The 18,831-nt window shown below is 36.2% G+C and overlaps 1 protein-coding gene and 1 pseudogene across 3 annotated transcripts; both read left to right on the top strand.

The window, feature by feature from the left end:
* The first annotated feature begins 450 nt into the window (after positions 1 to 450).
* LOC120486627 (uncharacterized) lies at positions 451 to 8,167 on the top strand (annotated as a pseudogene). The gene is made up of 5 exons (XR_016146912.1): positions 451 to 595; positions 3,284 to 3,610; positions 3,991 to 4,330; positions 4,635 to 4,741; positions 7,207 to 8,167. The product of XR_016146912.1 is annotated as an uncharacterized LOC120486627 (transcript).
* Positions 8,168 to 8,987: 820 nt separating this feature from the next.
* On the top strand, positions 8,988 to 14,918 carry LOC148995736 (uncharacterized). Of its 2 annotated transcripts, XM_089121655.1 has the most exons (4): positions 8,988 to 10,270; positions 10,461 to 10,775; positions 11,620 to 11,759; positions 13,790 to 14,918. In XM_089121655.1, the coding sequence occupies exons 1-4, from the start codon at positions 10,219 to 10,221 to the stop codon at positions 13,856 to 13,858; spliced, it is 576 nt and encodes a 191-aa protein (XP_088977781.1). In that variant the 5' UTR covers positions 8,988 to 10,218; the 3' UTR covers positions 13,859 to 14,918. The 2 variants fall into 2 exon arrangements, with proteins under 2 accessions (XP_088977781.1, XP_088977780.1); XM_089121654.1 differs by lacking the exon at positions 8,988 to 10,270 and having other exon boundaries at positions 10,277 to 10,775.
* Positions 14,919 to 18,831: the final 3,913 nt, after the last annotated feature.

The following is an 18,831-nucleotide window of genomic DNA, read 5'->3' as shown; positions in this document are numbered from 1 at the left end:
TTAAATATATACATGCATGCATAGGTATTTATATATACAAAATAATTATATACAGCACACTCAAATATATTATGTAAAACAGACTTTTATTTTGGATGCGATTAATCGCAATTAACTTTTGCACGGCCCTAATATATATATAAATATAATATAAATATATACATATATAAATATATAATATAAATATAAAATATATCTGTAATATATATATATATATATATATATATATATATATATATATATATATATATATATATTTATTTTTTCCGACTGGTCATAGTTTTAAGAATTGAAAAAAAATAATTGATTCATAATTGATGTGTTGTTTAATGTTAGCTGTCGTCCACTTGATGTATATTTTCATCGGGACGATATTTAATTTTTGGATGAAATATCCCTTTAAATACATCAACGTCATTGCATTTTGGGAGGTTTAATGATAATTCTCGCTATAGGCTGAGCTGAAAGTGATTGACAGATGAGACCGAACTGATCTCAAATGTATTGATGGTGTCTGGGAGGCTCAGTGTTGATAACACTGTAGCCTACGTCGTGATAACTAATTTGTTTTCGATAATGTTGATACTTGACAAAGGTAAGAACTTTATTTGTTCCAATCGCTCTTCCGCTGTTTTCTGTGACCTATGAGGCGCCGGACTGGACAAAAGCGAAGCGAACTGCGCGAGAGAGAACGAGCGTTTCAGTGCGCGCGAGAAAGGCCGAGTGTTTGCGCGCGAGAGAGGCCGAGCGTTTCAGTGCGCGCGAGAGAGACCGCGTGTGTGCGGGCATTAGTACGTAGCCTAATTAATTGTACATTATATATTTACTATATAAGAGGCATGGAAGTTCGATTTATGGACAACAATAATCAGTACAAACGTCTTATAGTGTTTAGTTAACATAAATAATTCGAGCAGATAAACGTTCATAAGGAGGATTAAATAAGATTGAATTTATGTAGCCAATAAGATTTCATAACTAATCACTGAACCATAACCAGATTTTTCGTTTCTTGGGCGTCAAATAAAAATAACAATGACTCTGAATTGTATTCACCAAAATCGGGATGTTGTCTGTGCAAGTGTTTCCATGAGAGCACCAAATCAATAGGATAATGGCATCTGTGCGAAAGATGATTAAATCTGCAAAGACTGCCTTTAAAGAGAATACAGCAAAATATCTAACTGCCCTGACTTGTAGGCCTATAGCTACAGGAAATGTTAAAGTGTTGTTGTTGTTTTTTTCGTTGTTTTTTTGTCAAAGATGTTATAATCTTTAACAAAACGTTTAACATTATTTGACAAGCACGAATACACAAATACATGGACACAAAAGACACCGATGCACAGAAACACTACACCAGTTAATTTTAATTGGATTTTTAATTAAATATTCGTTAAAATTTCTATTTTATGAAATTGTTGTGTTGTTGCTATATCACACTAAAGACAACCGTGTCAATTTACTGTTAAAAAAATAAATACAGAATTACATCATCAAAGTATGGTAAAGTACTTTGATGCTAAAAAAAGCAACGTTTTCTATTACCATCCAATAAGCCATGCATGACATATATAGGCTATTATTATAAATTAACATGAGTCTCTAAAACATATTGAATTTTTAAGCGCAATAATGTTAAAAATTATGAGTTAGAGTATCAGCAGGTACCTTCGTGAGCCATGGAACAACATTCAGGGGCCAATACAAATAGAACAACACAGGTAATTTCGGCTGAAATCACTTTATTTTGAATAGTAAATTGACACGGTTGTCTCTTGCAGATTTAACCATCTTTCTCACAGATGCCATTATCTTATTTGATGCTCTCATGGAAACACTTGCACAGACAACATTTGGTGAATACAATTCAGAGTCATTCTTATTTTATTTGACGCCCAAGAAACGAAAAATCTGGTTATGGTTCAGTGATTAGTTATGAAATCTTACTGGCTACATAAATCTTATTTAATCCTCCGTATGAAAGTGTATCTGCTTTATTATAAATTATCTATATATAATTATTTATGTTAATTAAACACTAGTTAAAAAAGACGTTTGTACTGATTATTGTTGTCCATAAATCGAACTTCCATGCCTCTTATATAGTAATTATATAATGTACAATTAATTAGGCTACGTACTAATGCCCGCACACACTCGGTCTCTCTCGCGCGCTGAAACGCTCGGCCTCTCTCTCGCGCACTGAAACGCTCGGCCTCTCTCGCGCTCACACACTGCTCGGTCTCTCTCGCGCGCACTGAAACGCTCGGCCTCTCTCGCGCGCACTGCTCGGTCTCTCTCGCGCGCACTGAAACGCTCGGCCTTTCTCGCGCGCACTGCTCGGTCTCTCTCGCACGCGCGCGCACTGAAAACGCTCGGCCTCTCTCGCGCAGTTCGCTTCGCTTTTGTCCAGTCCGGCGCCTCATAGTGACCCCTCTGTCACACGGGTTACTCCGTTTGCGTTGCAGCAGCATGCGCCATTTGTGCTTTCTCGTCATAGACTGTGTAAATAGTTTCTCATGCTGTCCTTGGACGGCACAACTGAGCCTACCACAAAAACACAATTTATTCACTTTATTAAATCATTTCAAACTTTTATTTTCAGCACATATTTTTTTTATTAAAAAAAAAAGTTTATACGCACCACATGGTTCTCACTTCTTTTTGTCGGGGCTGAATCTCTGATCAGTTTTATACATTTGTTGACGTTTTAATTCGACATTATTAAAATCATGGTAGTTGGTCTCTTATTGGATTGTTTAGCTGAGTCATTCACAGAACAGGCACGACAACGTTTTTAACAGTGATTTTATTTAGCATGAAATGATTTTGAAGTGGAAAAATAAAAACTGTTAGCTAATAATTGTGTAGCATAGAAGTAGCCTAGTATACTTGTTTAAAAGCATTACACAACTGCTGAAACAAAGTCTATCACAGATAATCTTGGGGTAAGTGAACTTTTTTTTTCGGGGGGGGGGGGGGGGGGATATTTACCTACGTTGGCTGAAAACACAGCATATCATAGATCACAGTCATGGCAGTCAGTGAACAAACTGGGTCAGAGATCACAGATCCTACCCGACTAAAAAAGCATCATCTCTTCAACCAGAGCTGTTCTACAACACAGAATTGTTCATCCGCGCTTGAATGGTTTAATAGCACTTGAATGAATTATAGCATGTAACGCTAGCCGAAGGATACCAGGACAAAAAAGCATGAGAGATTCAAACAGCGGGTTTACAAATACATTGTAGAAAAAAACTGATCATTTCTTCTCCAGGTGTTTTCAGTGTCGGATCAGATGAAGTGTCAGTGATGGAGGGAGATTCAGTCACTCTATACACTGGTGTTCAAACAATCCAACAAGAAGATATTAAATGGTATTTTAATGACACTCGTATAGCTCAAATCAATGGAGATCTCAGTAAGTCCTGTACAGATGTTCAGTGTAATGAAGGCACTGAGAGATTCAGAGACAGACTGAAGCTGGATCATCAGACTGGATCTCTGACCATCATGAATATCATAAACACACACTCTGGACTTTATGAACTGAAGATAATCAGCAGCAGAATCAGTGGAAATATCTTCAGTGTTTCTGTTCATGGTGAGTTGAAATGCAGTTTATATGTTTAAACTTGTTAATTTGCTTGATGTTTTTGCCAATGATATTCGGTTATTCCAGCTATAAAACTTACAGTATTCAGATCTCATTTTCCATTGGCAAGTTGTTAGTTTTAACAGTTGAAGCTGCAGTTGAGCTCAGAGGGATATGACAACATATAATCATCTCATCAGCTTCTGTTATTATCTGTTTAAATGAGGATTTGATGTAAGTTATGTAAAATGGGTTTTAGTACAAAACAAATAGTTTCTTTTCAGATCGAAAGTTAAGACGGGCTTATGCAGTTTCATTCGTTCTCTGATGTTGTGGCATTTGTTGTTTTCATCTAAAGAACTTTAACCGTCTGTTGCTTTGTGTTTCAGGTGTTTCTGCTGCTGAAATAGATGAAGTGAAGAGAAACAAGGGAGAATCCGTCACTTTTGATCCTCCTGTAGCAAGAAAACCAAATGATGTGATGATGTGGTATTTTAATGGCATTCTCATTGCTGAAATCACTGGAGATCCAAATAAAACCTGTACAGATGTTCAGTGTGAAGATGGAGACGAGAGATTCAGAGACAGACTGAAGCTGGATAATCAGACTGGATCTCTGACCATCATGAACATCAGAAACACACACTCTGGAGAATATAAACTACAGCAACATCATCAACAGCAGCTTCAGCATCACTAGAGTGAAGAGATTCAATCTGGCTGTCATTGGTGAGTGTATATAGTCATTAATTGCATTTTCTTTTGAAGAAAAAAAAAACAGTTCAATATTTTTAAATCAACCCAATAACTTTTGGGCAATGGACTTTTTAACTCAATGACACTTTGGCTAATGGTATTAACTAGAAAAATGCAGTTTTTCAGTAAATATTGTTTTCTTTATTAGTGATTTTAACTGCTGTTTTTAAAGGGATAGTTCACTTTGAAATTAATTTTGGGTATGTTTTATCTTACCTCAAGGGCATCCAAGATGTAGGTGTCTTTATTTCAGTATTTTCAATTTTGATATTTTTAGGTCAAACTGTTCTTGTCTGTCAGTCATATAATGGAGGTCTATGGTCACCACCTCAAAGAGCATGCACAGAGAAGTCCAGATTAAACATGATTTAATGACTTGTAAATGTAAGTACACATTAATGGCCTAAGACACGAAACGAGCGGTTTGTGTGAGAAAACCAACAGTATTTATATCGTTTACCTCATGTTGTGGCTGTGGTTACAAGAGGTAAAACAAAATAAATACTGTTCGTTTATAGTTAAATCAATATCATACAACCGATGACCAGAAAGGTGTAAGGTATAAGGTATGTGATATGATATGTGTATAAGATAAGGTATAAGATATGTGTTACGGTCCCTGGTCTAGGTCAGACAGTAACATAAACACCAACAGCGATTCCTTCAGTTAGCTTGAATTTATTACCATTCTGGATTTGTTTTAAAAGCAGCATTGCTTATCATTCACCAAAACAATATCTTGAAAATAAATTAACAAAGAAAACAAACAGGAAAAAGATTAGAAGCAAGATCTTCAGGGGTGAGCTAATGCCAAAATAATAAACCAAACAGAACTAACTTTCCCCAAAGAAACTACCTTACCTATGAATTAAAAGAAAAGAAAAGAAAACATACAATGGGATACCCTACCTCCTTAACTAACAATAAACAGAAGAAAAACAACGACCTTTCGGCCTACAAAAGAAACATGGCACTCACCCCCTACGGCTTCTCAAATAATCAGATGCATACAGATGAGATCATCAACACTGGCGTTTTGATACAAATCACTCAGGATCAATAACCATACAAGAGCACATTAATCACATGATTGGGCTACATTTTCACAGAGAGCAAACACACAGTACAACCTCAGTTGCAAACAATGGCAGAGCGCCCCCTCTAGTGGTATTCCAGGGAATTTATGGTCCGGGCCTCTCCTCTGATCCAATCACCATCAGCATGTTGTTAGATCCAGGACCAATCCTAAAGGAGAAGGAGACAGCAGCAACAACAGCAGAACCAACATAGCTGCATTACATCACAACCGTAACATATGAAAGATATGTAAATATGAGTCAAAGATATTGTTAAATACTGGGTGTATGTATTGTCTGTCTGTCTGTAGATGTTCCAGGTTCCGGTCGGTCTCCAGCTGCTGTAGTAGGAATAGTTGTTGTAGTTCTGCTGGTTTCTGCAGCTGCTGCTGTGATTTACTATCGCCACAAGATCTATACACCAGTACAGCAGAACGTAATTATTACAATTAGCTGATTTAAAGGAGAACTGCGGCGCAAAATGAACCTTTGGTCTAATTACACATCGGTATCTAGTCGACCGTTCTCTGAGATTTGTTTTCATGATAATCAAATGTAAAGAGTTTTAGCTCTAAAAACTGTTTAGCGTACACGCTAGTACTGGGGGCATTTACTAAGTAAAAAGAAATCGCTAATTTATACCACTAACAAGGCTCAAAATAGCCCCACACTAACACAGCAGGCTGATCTCATGAAGTAACGTGTGTATGACACGCCAATTCGTATTTCCATTTTTGGCGTGCTATCAAGACGCATAATCGCTTTTCAGCGTGTTTATGAACGCCATTGACTTAACGTTATATAAATATATGACTTACCTCAACCCCGTCCCTAAACCTAACCGTCACTGGGGTTAATGGCATTTATGACTCGACATTGTACACGCGGAATGACACGAACGTTAATGGCGTAGACATACACGGATAGCACAAAATGCGTAGAGATAACACGGCACTTGACTCGAAAGTGGCGTGTATGTTTACGCAAAAGGCATGATGTCATGTTGAACACAGTAACATAATGATGGTCCATACATGCAAAACGAAGCATTGAGAACTTTGTAAGTTTGAAACGCCCAACATTCAACCCGAAAATCGTCATATAACCATTGCAATAACGTGCTATTCAGTTAAGGTAAAAAAAAAACTGCTTTAAAGCTACACTGTGTAACTGTTTTAGTTTATTCTTAGCTAAAAAACACAGTTCTTTCAAAAATATATGTGCTCATTAATGTATATTTACTTCGTTCAAGTAATAAAGTATTCTCGTGAGTGTATAATATGCCATTGAAAATACTTACGGGAAAGGGGTTCTAATGTCGGTCGCCATGTTGCCCCTCCATCTTGAAAGTACATTAGCCAAAGAGGGACATATCCATTAATTCAAGCTTCGCCTTTCGTGTTTACGTCTGAGTTAACACTCATGGACGAGGTCGAACTGGAAGCCATGTTAATCTTGGACTACATTGGCCAGTTAAAACGAAATCGGAATTGAGAGGAACAGAAACTAATATTCACTGGATGGTCATATACCTTTTCACCACTAGATGGGGTAAAAATCACACAGTGTAGCTTTAAGCATTTTAGATGTGATCGAAATCATAATACTTCAATTTTGTATTAACGAAGCACAGGAGATGACAGTTTGATGCGGTTTAACAATATTTAGGAATCACAAACCTCTATATAAAACAATTCCATGTCTGTAGTGTTTGTGTGTTTGTGTAACAATCCTCCTCATCACTTTGACCTGTGAGTCTGTGTTTTCTTACAGGAGGGGGATGATGACCCATCACCTGATCCCAATGACATTCCTTTGGGGCAGATGGGACCTCCTTAAATCAGACTCAGGCCGAGGCTCCCAATAAAAAAATGTAACGTCATAATTTCGATACATTGAAATGGGCACTGAAGAGAATTTGGAAATGATGGAAAAAGATCTATTCCAAGATTTCAGAGGTCGGACTCGGTACCAATACCTGTGAAATGTAAATGGGCTGAGTGACGTAGGGTCTCGACACTAATTATTCATTATATACAAAGGTTTATGAAACTCCAAAACTAACATCCCAAATGAAACGGTGTCGTGTTACGGGGCTGATAAGGAGATTTAACGACCTCCAAAAGGAATATGGCCACATGTAGCCTGACTTCGTCATACTGAAACGGCTCCATAGGGCTTTGATTATGAGGCGTGTCTTAACCGAACAGTCGGTAAACCTACAACCAATCAGAGCAACGCAGTAATTCAACTACTTTGCATACAGTTGTCAACAGAACTTACTTATTTTAGGAGTAAAATAACGAGTGTTGCTTCTTTTACTTACTCCTCCATGAGTGCGACCAAAGGAGAAACCACAACGACCACAGGCTTTTCATTACGTCCCATCTTCTTAGCGACCGTCGGAGCCAGCTGATAAGTTACACTTTTGCCGAATCATGTAGGAAGGACGGCAAAAATATCTTTCCGATCGACAAATGCCTTGATTGCAGTTTTCTGTTCGTCCATTAAAATTAATGCGCTGTTGATTTATTTTACAACAAACGCGACAGTGGAATCTATACATCTCAATTCTCCAGCTGCAGTCATCTCTGAGGGAAACCAGTGAAGCGCTATTTGATAACGTGGTGGTTTACTGTCTTGTGTACTATTATTATGGCATATAACCAACGATCGATGTGACCTCACCTGTATCATGCCTCATACCTAATTAAACCTCATGTAATGACTCACACTTTGATGTACATCACCTTCTTCTACAATGCAGTGAGGATGTGTTATATCTATCTGAGCATTAATGAAGGTATAACCACGCTTTGGACAACCCTTAGGGGTTGGATCTTCCTCAGACTATATTAGAGACAGTCCACAGTGACCTCCCCCTATTAGTTTTTCATCAGAGCCCGTATGAGCTCTAGGATCAGATCCAGTATGCAGTATGTGCACGTTAGTATAGTTATAGCCTACGTCACATTCACCGCCGCCCCTTGGGTGCTTCTCAATATCCCTCCTCGTCTCCTCGCTCCTCCGTCCTCCCTCCTATGACCCGGAAACCGATCGAGCTCAGCCATCTTGAAGGACATCTCAATGCTCTAATTGCACCGTAGGAGATAGGAGGCTTCCTGAGGAGTCATAAGCGAGGATACACAGGTGCATCCTATGCGGAACTGTTATATTCACTAAACGTGACGCACGTGTCAATTCTCCTCCCCCTTCACATCGGTCACAATCATTTTAATTTATACTTTACCTTTGCAGTTTATATAAACCACACATCTCAGATATTTCAACAGTATAGCCTATCTTTATTATTATTTATTATGAATTTATTAAATAACCAAACTTCAACATCATAAGGGCAGATCCTTTTAGCGCTGCTGATGACACTGTGGAGAGACGCTCGAGTGATCAAGTACTCCAATGTATATGAAAAAGCTTTTATTCGATTCCTCTGTCCTCCTTTCCTTTCCTCACTTCCCTCCCTCGTGTCCTACAAGGGGTGGAGCTGAGACGCAAGGAAAGGTAGCAAGGGAAGGAAACGAGGATGCACAAATAAGAAATGAGAAGCACCCCTTGTATTCGTCGTCTCCGTCTTTCTTTCACTCCGACGCCATTAAAGCAGAAGAACAAATAAGGGCAACAAAGGTGGGACCAAGAATTAAAAAGGAAGACAAAAAAAAAGAGGAAACAGGAGAAAAGAAACTATAACCAGATTAAGAATAGGACATACTAAATTAAATAGCACTCTTCATATAATGGGGAAACATCTAACTGGGTTTTGTGATCAGTCCCAAATATCTGAGACTGTATAGAACATGTGCTTATTAATTGGTCAAAATATGAATTACAGAGGATAAATATGATAAAAGACATGGAAGATGGGTATCAAATGAAATATGTGTCTTTCTCTGTCTGAATTTACTTGTGCAGATACAACTGTCACACACATAGTTCATTAATTATTCATAAAATGTTTGGATAGTGACAGTATAACACTGTGTTGAGTGCAGTGAATGGAGGGAGTTTAATAAAGTAAACTGCACAGAATAGTCTGGAAAAAGACTTATTTCTGGTGTGTTTTGTGCTGTGAACTGTTACTAGTTTGAGTCCATTGTTATTTTTATGGGACTGCAGATTGGGGTGGGAGAAGGAAGGGTTACAATAGATGTTTATTGAGAAACAAAAAATGTCTCAAGTGTGCTGGGGTTTAGACGATTCCTGTTTTTCAACAAAACCTGGAGAGGAGGTTTCCAGGGAACCTTTCACAGAGAACAGTGGATCCAGGGGAACATAAAAATGCCAGTGCCAGCTGGTTTAAATGAGGACACTGATGCTGCTGTTGAGCCCCGTGGAGGACCTCCTCTTTTTCTTGCTGGCTCCATTACCAGGACAAATGAAGAGTCGCAAAAAAAAATCCAAAAGTATTCTAACCTGATTTGATAATATATGGCGCTAACACGACACAATAACAACAATGGCAATGATATTTATCTGACTCTCTGAGTCTGACACTACTAGACCTGCTTCTGCTACTCCTGCAACACCCAGAAGGTGGCGCGAGTTTCAAACCCCGTTTATCCGGAAACGAAACCGGATAGTCACGTGATTTAAAAAGAACGCAGACCTCCGCTCGCAGCTGATCGCAGCTTCATCTGGCACGCACGCCCATTTTTGCTCGACACACAAGCTCCGACGTTTAAATATCAGATCATTAAAAAGACGAATGATGAAAGCAGAAGAACGGAACACTTTTATGGATCAAAATGTGTCATTTTTGTAGTGAAAATGAAGCTTTTCATTTGTGTGTTCTTAGTGATCTTGTTTTTTCTCGACCATGGTAAGACTTTGTTTACAACACTCTCTTCCGGGTTAACCATAACAACGATGTATTGTCAATAATATTCGTTTTGAGTCCATAAATACTTGGTTGTGTGAGTTAAATGTTGCAATGTATAGAAAAGCGAGGCTATATTTGAATCAAAGCACTTTTGTCTGTTTTTGTTTGGCTTATGTTTACTGTTTCTTAGGTGTGTTTGGTGTTTATGACATCGTGTCAGTTTCAGTGAAGGGGGGAGATTTAGTCACTCTAAACACTGGTGTTCAAACAAACCAACAGGAGAAGATTAAATGGTATTTTAGTGACATTGTCATCGCTGAAATCACTGGAGATCAGAGTCAGATCTGTACAAATGTTCAGTGTAATGTGAGATTCAGAGGCAGACTGAAACTGGATCGTCAAACTGGATCTCTGACCATCATGAACATCAGAAACACACACTCTGGACTTTTTAAACTACAGATCATCGGCGGCAGTGGAAAGATCTTCAATGTTTCTGTCTGTGGTGAGTCATTAAACTAAATACTATAGTATAACCTAAAATTTTGTTTGTATATATATATACTGTATATATATATATATATATATATATATATATATATATATATATATATATATATATATATATATATATTATGTAGCCTATGTATGTATGTGTGCGTGTTTAAATCACATTTTTAATGTTTGATTTATTTATTTTTTTTACAATGTTAAGAGTTATTTTATTTACCTGTATACTATTTAATAACGTGCTATTTAAGTGCAGTTTATAGTTTGTCTTATAGATGATATCGGAAGGGCATTAAATGTAGTCACACAATCCTTGTTAAAGGACAACTGCGGCGCAAAATGAACCTTTGGTCTAATAACACATTGGTAGCGAATCAACCGTTCTCTGGGATTTGTTTTCATGATAACTAATCAAATGTAAAGATTTTCATCTCTTTGCGTCAAAAGCGTGAATGTACCAAATAAAATCATTTGCATAGGCCTAATTTGCGCCGCAGAACCTCTAGACATGCGTAAACGCGTCTTTAACATTGAAATCATTCACGCCAGGCACTATATTCGCGTTTGGTGTGAACTTACCATCAGATGTACTGAAATACGTCCACGCCGCAGACATGTTGCTTCAGACACGGTTTCTGTTTGTGTCAAAATTTTGGGTGGCCAAATATACTGTGCATCCTAATCTGCGCTGTGCCATGCCGAGGCACAACTCATGTAAAGTTGGTAATTCTGCGGATAACTGCAGATTTCAAACAGAGGAAAAACTGCGAACTGCAGCTATAAGTACTGGATGCGTTATCATTTGCTCTCCTAATGAGGACTGTTTCTCTTTATTCCAGATTCAGGTCTGTCTCTAACTGCTGTAGCAGGAATATGTGCTGCTGCTGTTGTGGTCCTGCTGGCTGGATTTGTAGCTGGTGCGGTGTGGGACAGGAAAAATATTTACAACTGCTTAAAAAATAAGAAAAAAGAAGATAATGTAAGTATTACATACAGCTGATTTAACAAACGGGAGATTTACTGTGGAAAAATACCTTAAAAGAACAGTTATATGAATTTATTTTTATGTTATTAAATAATTACAATTTTTTTTTTAACGTGGGGTTGTAAAAGTTCTGTTCTGTTATGTTGTTTTAGTATTATGGTGTTTTGGTCTCCATGTTTGCTTATGTGTTCTGTTCCCTGTGCTCATGAGGCCACGTTCAGACTGTCAGAAATCAGATTTTTGTGCATATCCGATTGAAAGTAGAATTAAGTTCAGTTCAGTTTTTATTTGTCAATTCTTACTCCATGTACAGAACATAAAGAAGATTGAAATTTCGTTTCCCTCAGACCCATGGTGTTAAAAATCCCCAACACATCACTAGACAATCAAAATTTTTATATAAAATCACAATACAAACATTCAGCACATATTGTTTCAATAAATTATAAGTATAAAAACAGCAAAATGTATGTATGTGCATGTATGTATGCATGCTTATGTGTGTGCATGAATGTATGTGCGTGAATTAGGTCAAGTGAACAGCAAAAATTAGATTTTTACTAAAAATGCGGTTTGAAATTTCGCGTTTCTGGAAATCTGTTTCTTTCTGACTGCTCTGATCGGATTTCGCGTGTTTTACGCGAAGAGACTTTCTCACGGCACATAAAACAAAGTCGTTGCAGAAACAATGCTATGTTTTTGCAAAGTGCCGGAGGAACAGAAAATGACAATATAAAGGAGACATATCTTGAAACCGGTGTTCGATTTTTGCTGCCTTGTCGAAAAATGCTACCGTAGCGCGAATTGATCACAGAATTCCGATTAAAGTCGTATGAAATACAATTATGATACAATTCTAAGTTATGAGTAGCTACTGTAAACTGTAGACTACTGTTTTTATTTTTAAAATGATGTGAAAAGTAAAAATTATCATAAAATATTCATCTTTGACTTGTCAAAGTACACCTTTCCTCATAGTACTAAAACTTTAAGTTATTCTTTTTCAGCTGGCTGACCGTACAAATATTCATATGATAGTAAGCATTTTTAAAGGGAAATTATACATTATAACAGGAAAATGTACCTTTTGTAAAAAAAAATAAAATAAAAAAAATGTAACTCTGCACATGCGCATAACCGATAAGTAGCAAATCGGCTGGCGCGTCCTCCGTATCGTCGACGTGTCTGTAGTTTTTTAACACTTTTTACTCGTGTTTGTAGTTCTAACCGAATCCTCGTCCAACGCGCAATGGTTTGTGGGCAATATCAGCCGTTAGAGTGTGCATCGATCTACACTTCGGATTCTGACCGGAAAAAGTAGACCATCCGGGTATCTTTGAAACACTCATTTCAACATACTACGGTTTGGGACGTACTAATTCTGTTTTCGAATACTATTTAGGACGGATAGTATGCGAATTGGGACGCAGCTCTGCCTCTATCGCAAACACCGCCATGTTGCGATTGCTGTTGTTTTGGGTGTATGCCTAGCCTGGGTTTCCCCATAATGCCTTTTTGCCGCGCGATTTTATTCACGCTCCAGGACACCATGGACCAAATTTTTGCCTCAGCGAGTGGATCAATCACAGAACGGGGAAGGAGCAGCAAGATGATGATGACGTCTATGCGACACACTGAAGCAGTTTGTTTATACCTATAGATCAAACATGGCAGCAGACGCGGAGTTACCTTTCGATGCAGACTTAAGATATTGTACTAAGTAGTTTAGAACGCAAATAAATCTCGGACCCATCGTCTACTTTGCGTCGCTCTACATACGTCATCTGATATCATTGACCCGATTGACCCACGTACAGGCACATTTGATAGACATTCGTAGCGCCCAATAAACGGCTCTGGGCATTCTTAAACCACGCCTCAAATACGAGAAAATTAACATGTGGTCAATGAGACGTGATCTGACGTTAGCAAGGCTAGTATATGCCTACAACTGCAATGTTATTGTCATAGTCAATACAGATTTTCACTCTGAATTCACATTGTGAATCTGTGTTTTCTTACAGGAGATAACAATTACAGAAGAACAGAACAAACTTATGACACAGGAAGAGACAAAAAAATCGACAGTGTAACTACATTTCTAATGTATTTGCTAAGGAGAATTAGGAAACGATGGAGAGACGATCCACTGAAACGGTGTCGGGGTTTCAGTGGTCGGCACCTTAAAAATAATATAATATTGCATAATATAAATATAATATTGAACTATGATGTAAGAAACAGAGCAACAGTTTCCAGCGATCAGCGAGAGCTTGATGTTTCTCTTGTTTATTAAAGCTGATGTACTGATACAGACACACAGAGACAGTATCTCTGCTTCTTGTCATTTGCACTTTAATGCTGCTCTAGTTTGACATATCAGATATTTTGTGACATGTTTCTGCACTGGATCCAAACCCTGCTTAAACCTTAATAAGCTTGGTATAGCACGGTTTTATTTTAAAGTTGGTTCAGTGCCTGTAACTGGACTCGTATGTGAAACGTTGGTACTCTTAAACTTGAAATATATTTGATAGAGGAATGTTTCTGCAAAATGAACACAAATGTGTTTTTACTGGTACTTGATAAAACAATGCTTTATTTGTTTTGTGAGTCTTCATATACATCTTCAACATTGAAATGTGCAAAATGAGTAACATGAAGTGGAGAACAAACATCAGTAACATTTCATGAGATTCATTCTTTCATTTTATCTGTTGGCATGAGGATAGTTTTTAGTTTTTTTAGTCTCTTTAAGTTTTATTAATGATGTATGTTCAGCTGTGATTGGTGAGTTTGATTGTTTTGGTATTTTGCTGGTACGCATGTTAGAATATTGTCACTGATTTATAGAGATGATAGTTTTCTCTTTAATACTCAGTTTGGTCCGTTTAGCTTTTTTTTGTGTTTTTAGTTTTATTTTTATTTTTTATTTTTTTGGCTTAAGGGTATTTAATAAGCTGTGTTGTAAGACATATTGTTTGAATATTGCACTGAATATTTCCTTTCTATTTTTCATATGTTTACATCATTCAAGGGAAAAGTGTCTTGAGGAGAATCCCGCGTAAACTCTTTTTTCTTTACTGAAACAATGTACTTGAAAAAATCTTTGAATGTTAATGATAAATATTAAAAGCATGATTCATTCATAAAGACTGGAATCTGTGTGTCTTTAAAATATTTCTGTGGGTTATCAGAAAAAAATAGAGTAAATCATGGAGTTATAAATAATTTTAACACTAAAATATATAAAATATATCTGAAAAATATCTTACACTTTTTAAAGAAGATTCCACCGCAAATTATCATATAGTAGAAAGAATAATTGGAGAAAATGAATAGCAGTGTCATTTGCTTTATGGTTTTTCACAATTAATGCATAACGTTCTATAACAAGTAATGGATACAATAAAAAACACAAATTAGAGTTGCTTGATTAAGCAAATATATCACATTACTTGCTTGATTTATTCTGTGTGAATATATAACTCAATCCTTCTAGATGTTAGATTCATTTATAATGCTATCATTAATGTTGCGGGTTTTATTATAATGTAGTGTACTATAGTGTCGTCTTAATTTACTCGCCCTCAAGTTGTTTCAAACCTGTATGAATTTATTTTTTCTTTCTATTTACGTGTGTCATGTTATCATGGAAAAAGTTATGACCAATTATAACAATGCCGACTCTGTAAAATATTACTAAATTTAAGGTAAGGCCGTCTATCTCTGGACAGATTCTTATTGCAAAATTAGGGCTGTCAAATGATTAATCACATCCAAAATAAAAGTTTTTGTTTACATGATATATGTGGGTAAACTGTGTATAATTATTTTCTATGTATATAAATACACACATATGCATGTATATTTAAGAAAAAAATATTTATATATTAAATATCTATATTTATATATAATATCATTTATATATAAATCTATATATACAGTATATACATGGAAATATTTGCTTAATATATACAAGCATGTGTGTGTATTTATATATATAAAATAATTATATACAGTTTACCCACATATATCATGTAAACAAAAACTTTTATTTTGGATGTGATTAATCACGATTAATCATTTGACAGCCCTATGCAAAATATGTTGAAAATCTGCAACTAGTGTTTTTCCTTTGAGCAGCACTGTATGCTTTTGTCAGAAGTAGTCACTGATGAATTTCAGCATGTTTTTCAGTATTTACATTTTTTTGTTTAAAGCAAAAGTAAAATTGAATTCCATGAAAGACTACCACACACTCATGCAGAACCTGTTTATCCACCAACAGATCAAGCCACATGTAAATAAATGTAAATGTCTGAATTAGTTTGGAGGCTTTAAGAGTCAGAAGGCTAAATTTATCCATACAATATCAATATTTGTCACAAAATAATAATCACTAAAAAGTAGATCATGAAATAAATTACCCCTCGCTTTAATGTAATGTACATCTAAAACATTTTTTATTTTATTTCTTTTTAAAAAATTGGATCTGCTACTTTTTAAGATTAAAATTTATTTATTCCTGTCATGCCGACCGGCACATAATCTACGTGATCCTACTCTTCTATTTTCTTTAAAAAAAAAAAAAAAAAAAAAAAAAAAAAAACACACACTGTGACACATTCTTCCTGATTGCTTGTTTGATAAAATCTTCATACTGATGAGGTAACTTGAGATTGGGTTCTCAGTGGTTTCACTTCTGGTCTCAAATTTTCCAAGTAATGACAAATATGAAAAAACAAGAACAACAAGTTTATTAAACAATGTCTTCTCTTCCATATCAGTTTGACGCAGACACTGAATCAGCTGCACTTCTGATACCAGGTGTTGCTGCTGGTACAATATTGCATTTGTCTTTTGTTTCGTGCTTAGATCTTGAAGCTTTCTGTCATGTAAATGTTTTGTACACGTCAGAGCTAAAATTCTGTAATTTGCTAAACCACTCCATAGCTTGAAAGATGTGTGTGTGTGTTCATGCGATAAATGGCATTAAAAGCATTTAATGAACATTCTTTGAATAGTGAATTCCTAGTTTGGACACTAGATGGTGGTCTAACGCAGTATACGTGCTTGAATTACAGACTTTATGTGGGCCTATTAATAAAATATCAGACAATATATTCACTTCATTGTTCGCCATGGAAGTAAGGTGTTTTCTGTGAATGTATTTTTTTTTATTTTGTTGCCACGATTTATATACAATTCTTGATTTCAATATCAAGCAGATATACTTTTTTTTATTGGTTGTTGCGTTAAATCTTACCCAGATACAATAGTGCTATTTTCTGATTGGCTATTGTGAAGCCAAGTTCTTTTTTTGATTGGCTGGTAAGTGGCAGACTTGACTAAACCATAGACAGTTAAAAATAATGCTTATAAAGTATCAATAATGATATTGTTTACGTTAGGAAAGAAAGCTATGTCTTACGTTACGTTTGGCAGCAGCTATGAAGTTATTAATTGTCAACAACCCAAAGTAAGAACTTATATCGTGTTATCTCTTTATGATTAAAATTAATGTTTCTATGTAGGCTATATTTCCATGGATGCCGCGATGGTCACGTGAAGTTATTATTAGCTGTTTCTTTGAGCGGGATCATTACAAACAGTTTCAGTCCTGTGTTCCAGACAAGAACGAGTCCTAAAATAATGTGTTGTTGTGGAGAAGTGCTATATTTTCACCTGAATGAAGATGAGGAATCAGACCCTCAGATACATTGAAGGAGGGAACCGAGACATCAAACATGAAGATCACAGACTGAGAATAACACAGAGATGTGGGCACTTTCACTAGTAAACAAACAATATATATATATTTCTAAAAGATAAAAAAAACACGTATTTTTAATAGGATTAACACTCCTTCACACTGGTGTTTTGTTCCCTGATTCCTCATCTGCAGGTGCTGGTTACACAACTGGAGTGGATATCATAAGCTGTATTTACCACTATCAAGGAAACTTTAGGTGAGATTTTCTATCTGATTATATTCTTGATCTCATTCTTTAAATTTCGACCTTTATATTTTACCTATGGACAGGATCACTTTTATGTTATAGGCCTACTGAAAAAAAAATCGTTAGCAGCAAGGTTAATGTCACTCACAACTGATGAAAACACAATCAATAAAATTAACCATCATCATACATAGTGCATTGTAAGTCATGCATTGCATTTATTCTTAAAATGACCCAGACACTGGCAAAAAACAAAATAAAAAAGAGGATATGACATCTAAGGGAAATAAAGTGATCAAGAATAGTTCAGCTAAGAGAGAACTGTTGCCAGATCTAGAAATAACTACTAAAACCAAATTCAAAATATCTTCTTTTGTGTTCAGCAGAAAAAGGAAATTAATGCAGGTTTGAAACAACTTGAGGGAGAGTAAATTATGACATATTTTTCATTTTTAAGTGAACTATTCCTTTTCAATTTTATAATTGGGGTTATATGTTACCTTTTTAAAGCATACCACCCCAGTGAACATTTAGTACTTTTGTTTCCTGAGAGTTTAGTTTCAGTTGTTATTTCCGACTCTAGCAAGAGGATCAGTTAAGAGGATCTTAACTGCAGGATCAGTGCATATAAGACACAAAGTATGTGATACTGTATTTTTATTTGATTTGAGACCTTTTTGTCAGACATCATTCTCTGTTGATCAGAAGTTAACGGCTTCATGTGAGCAGGAATGGAAAAAACACCTGCGACGACATGCTTTTCACACAAACGCTATTCACTCCGACTGACACCTCAGACATGCATCCACACAAACACGCAATTCACACCTCAGAGACGCACTCACAAACTGCCATCAAACATGCCCATGCAGAAGCTGTTTGTCTACCCAACAGATCAAACCACATATCTGTGCAGATGTCTAAAAAAAGAGACCACATCCAGGGTTTACTTTGACTCCTTTTGGCGAATATTTTGCATCTACGTTTTACACTTCTGACTTTAAGAGTAACACATAAAACTGCTCCAATGGGCCACAGGATTTATATGATTTATTTAAAGTCCCTGTATAATAGTTAAGGAAAATTCTTTTGAGGTTTTTAGG

Source organism: Pimephales promelas, chromosome 2, assembly GCF_988280905.1.
Source record: "Pimephales promelas chromosome 2, fPimPro1.hap1.1, whole genome shotgun sequence".
NCBI classification, from domain to species: Eukaryota; Metazoa; Chordata; class Actinopteri; order Cypriniformes; family Leuciscidae; genus Pimephales; species Pimephales promelas.
The sequence above is the reverse complement of the archived record's forward strand: the minus strand, read 5'-3'. Positions and strand labels throughout refer to the sequence as shown.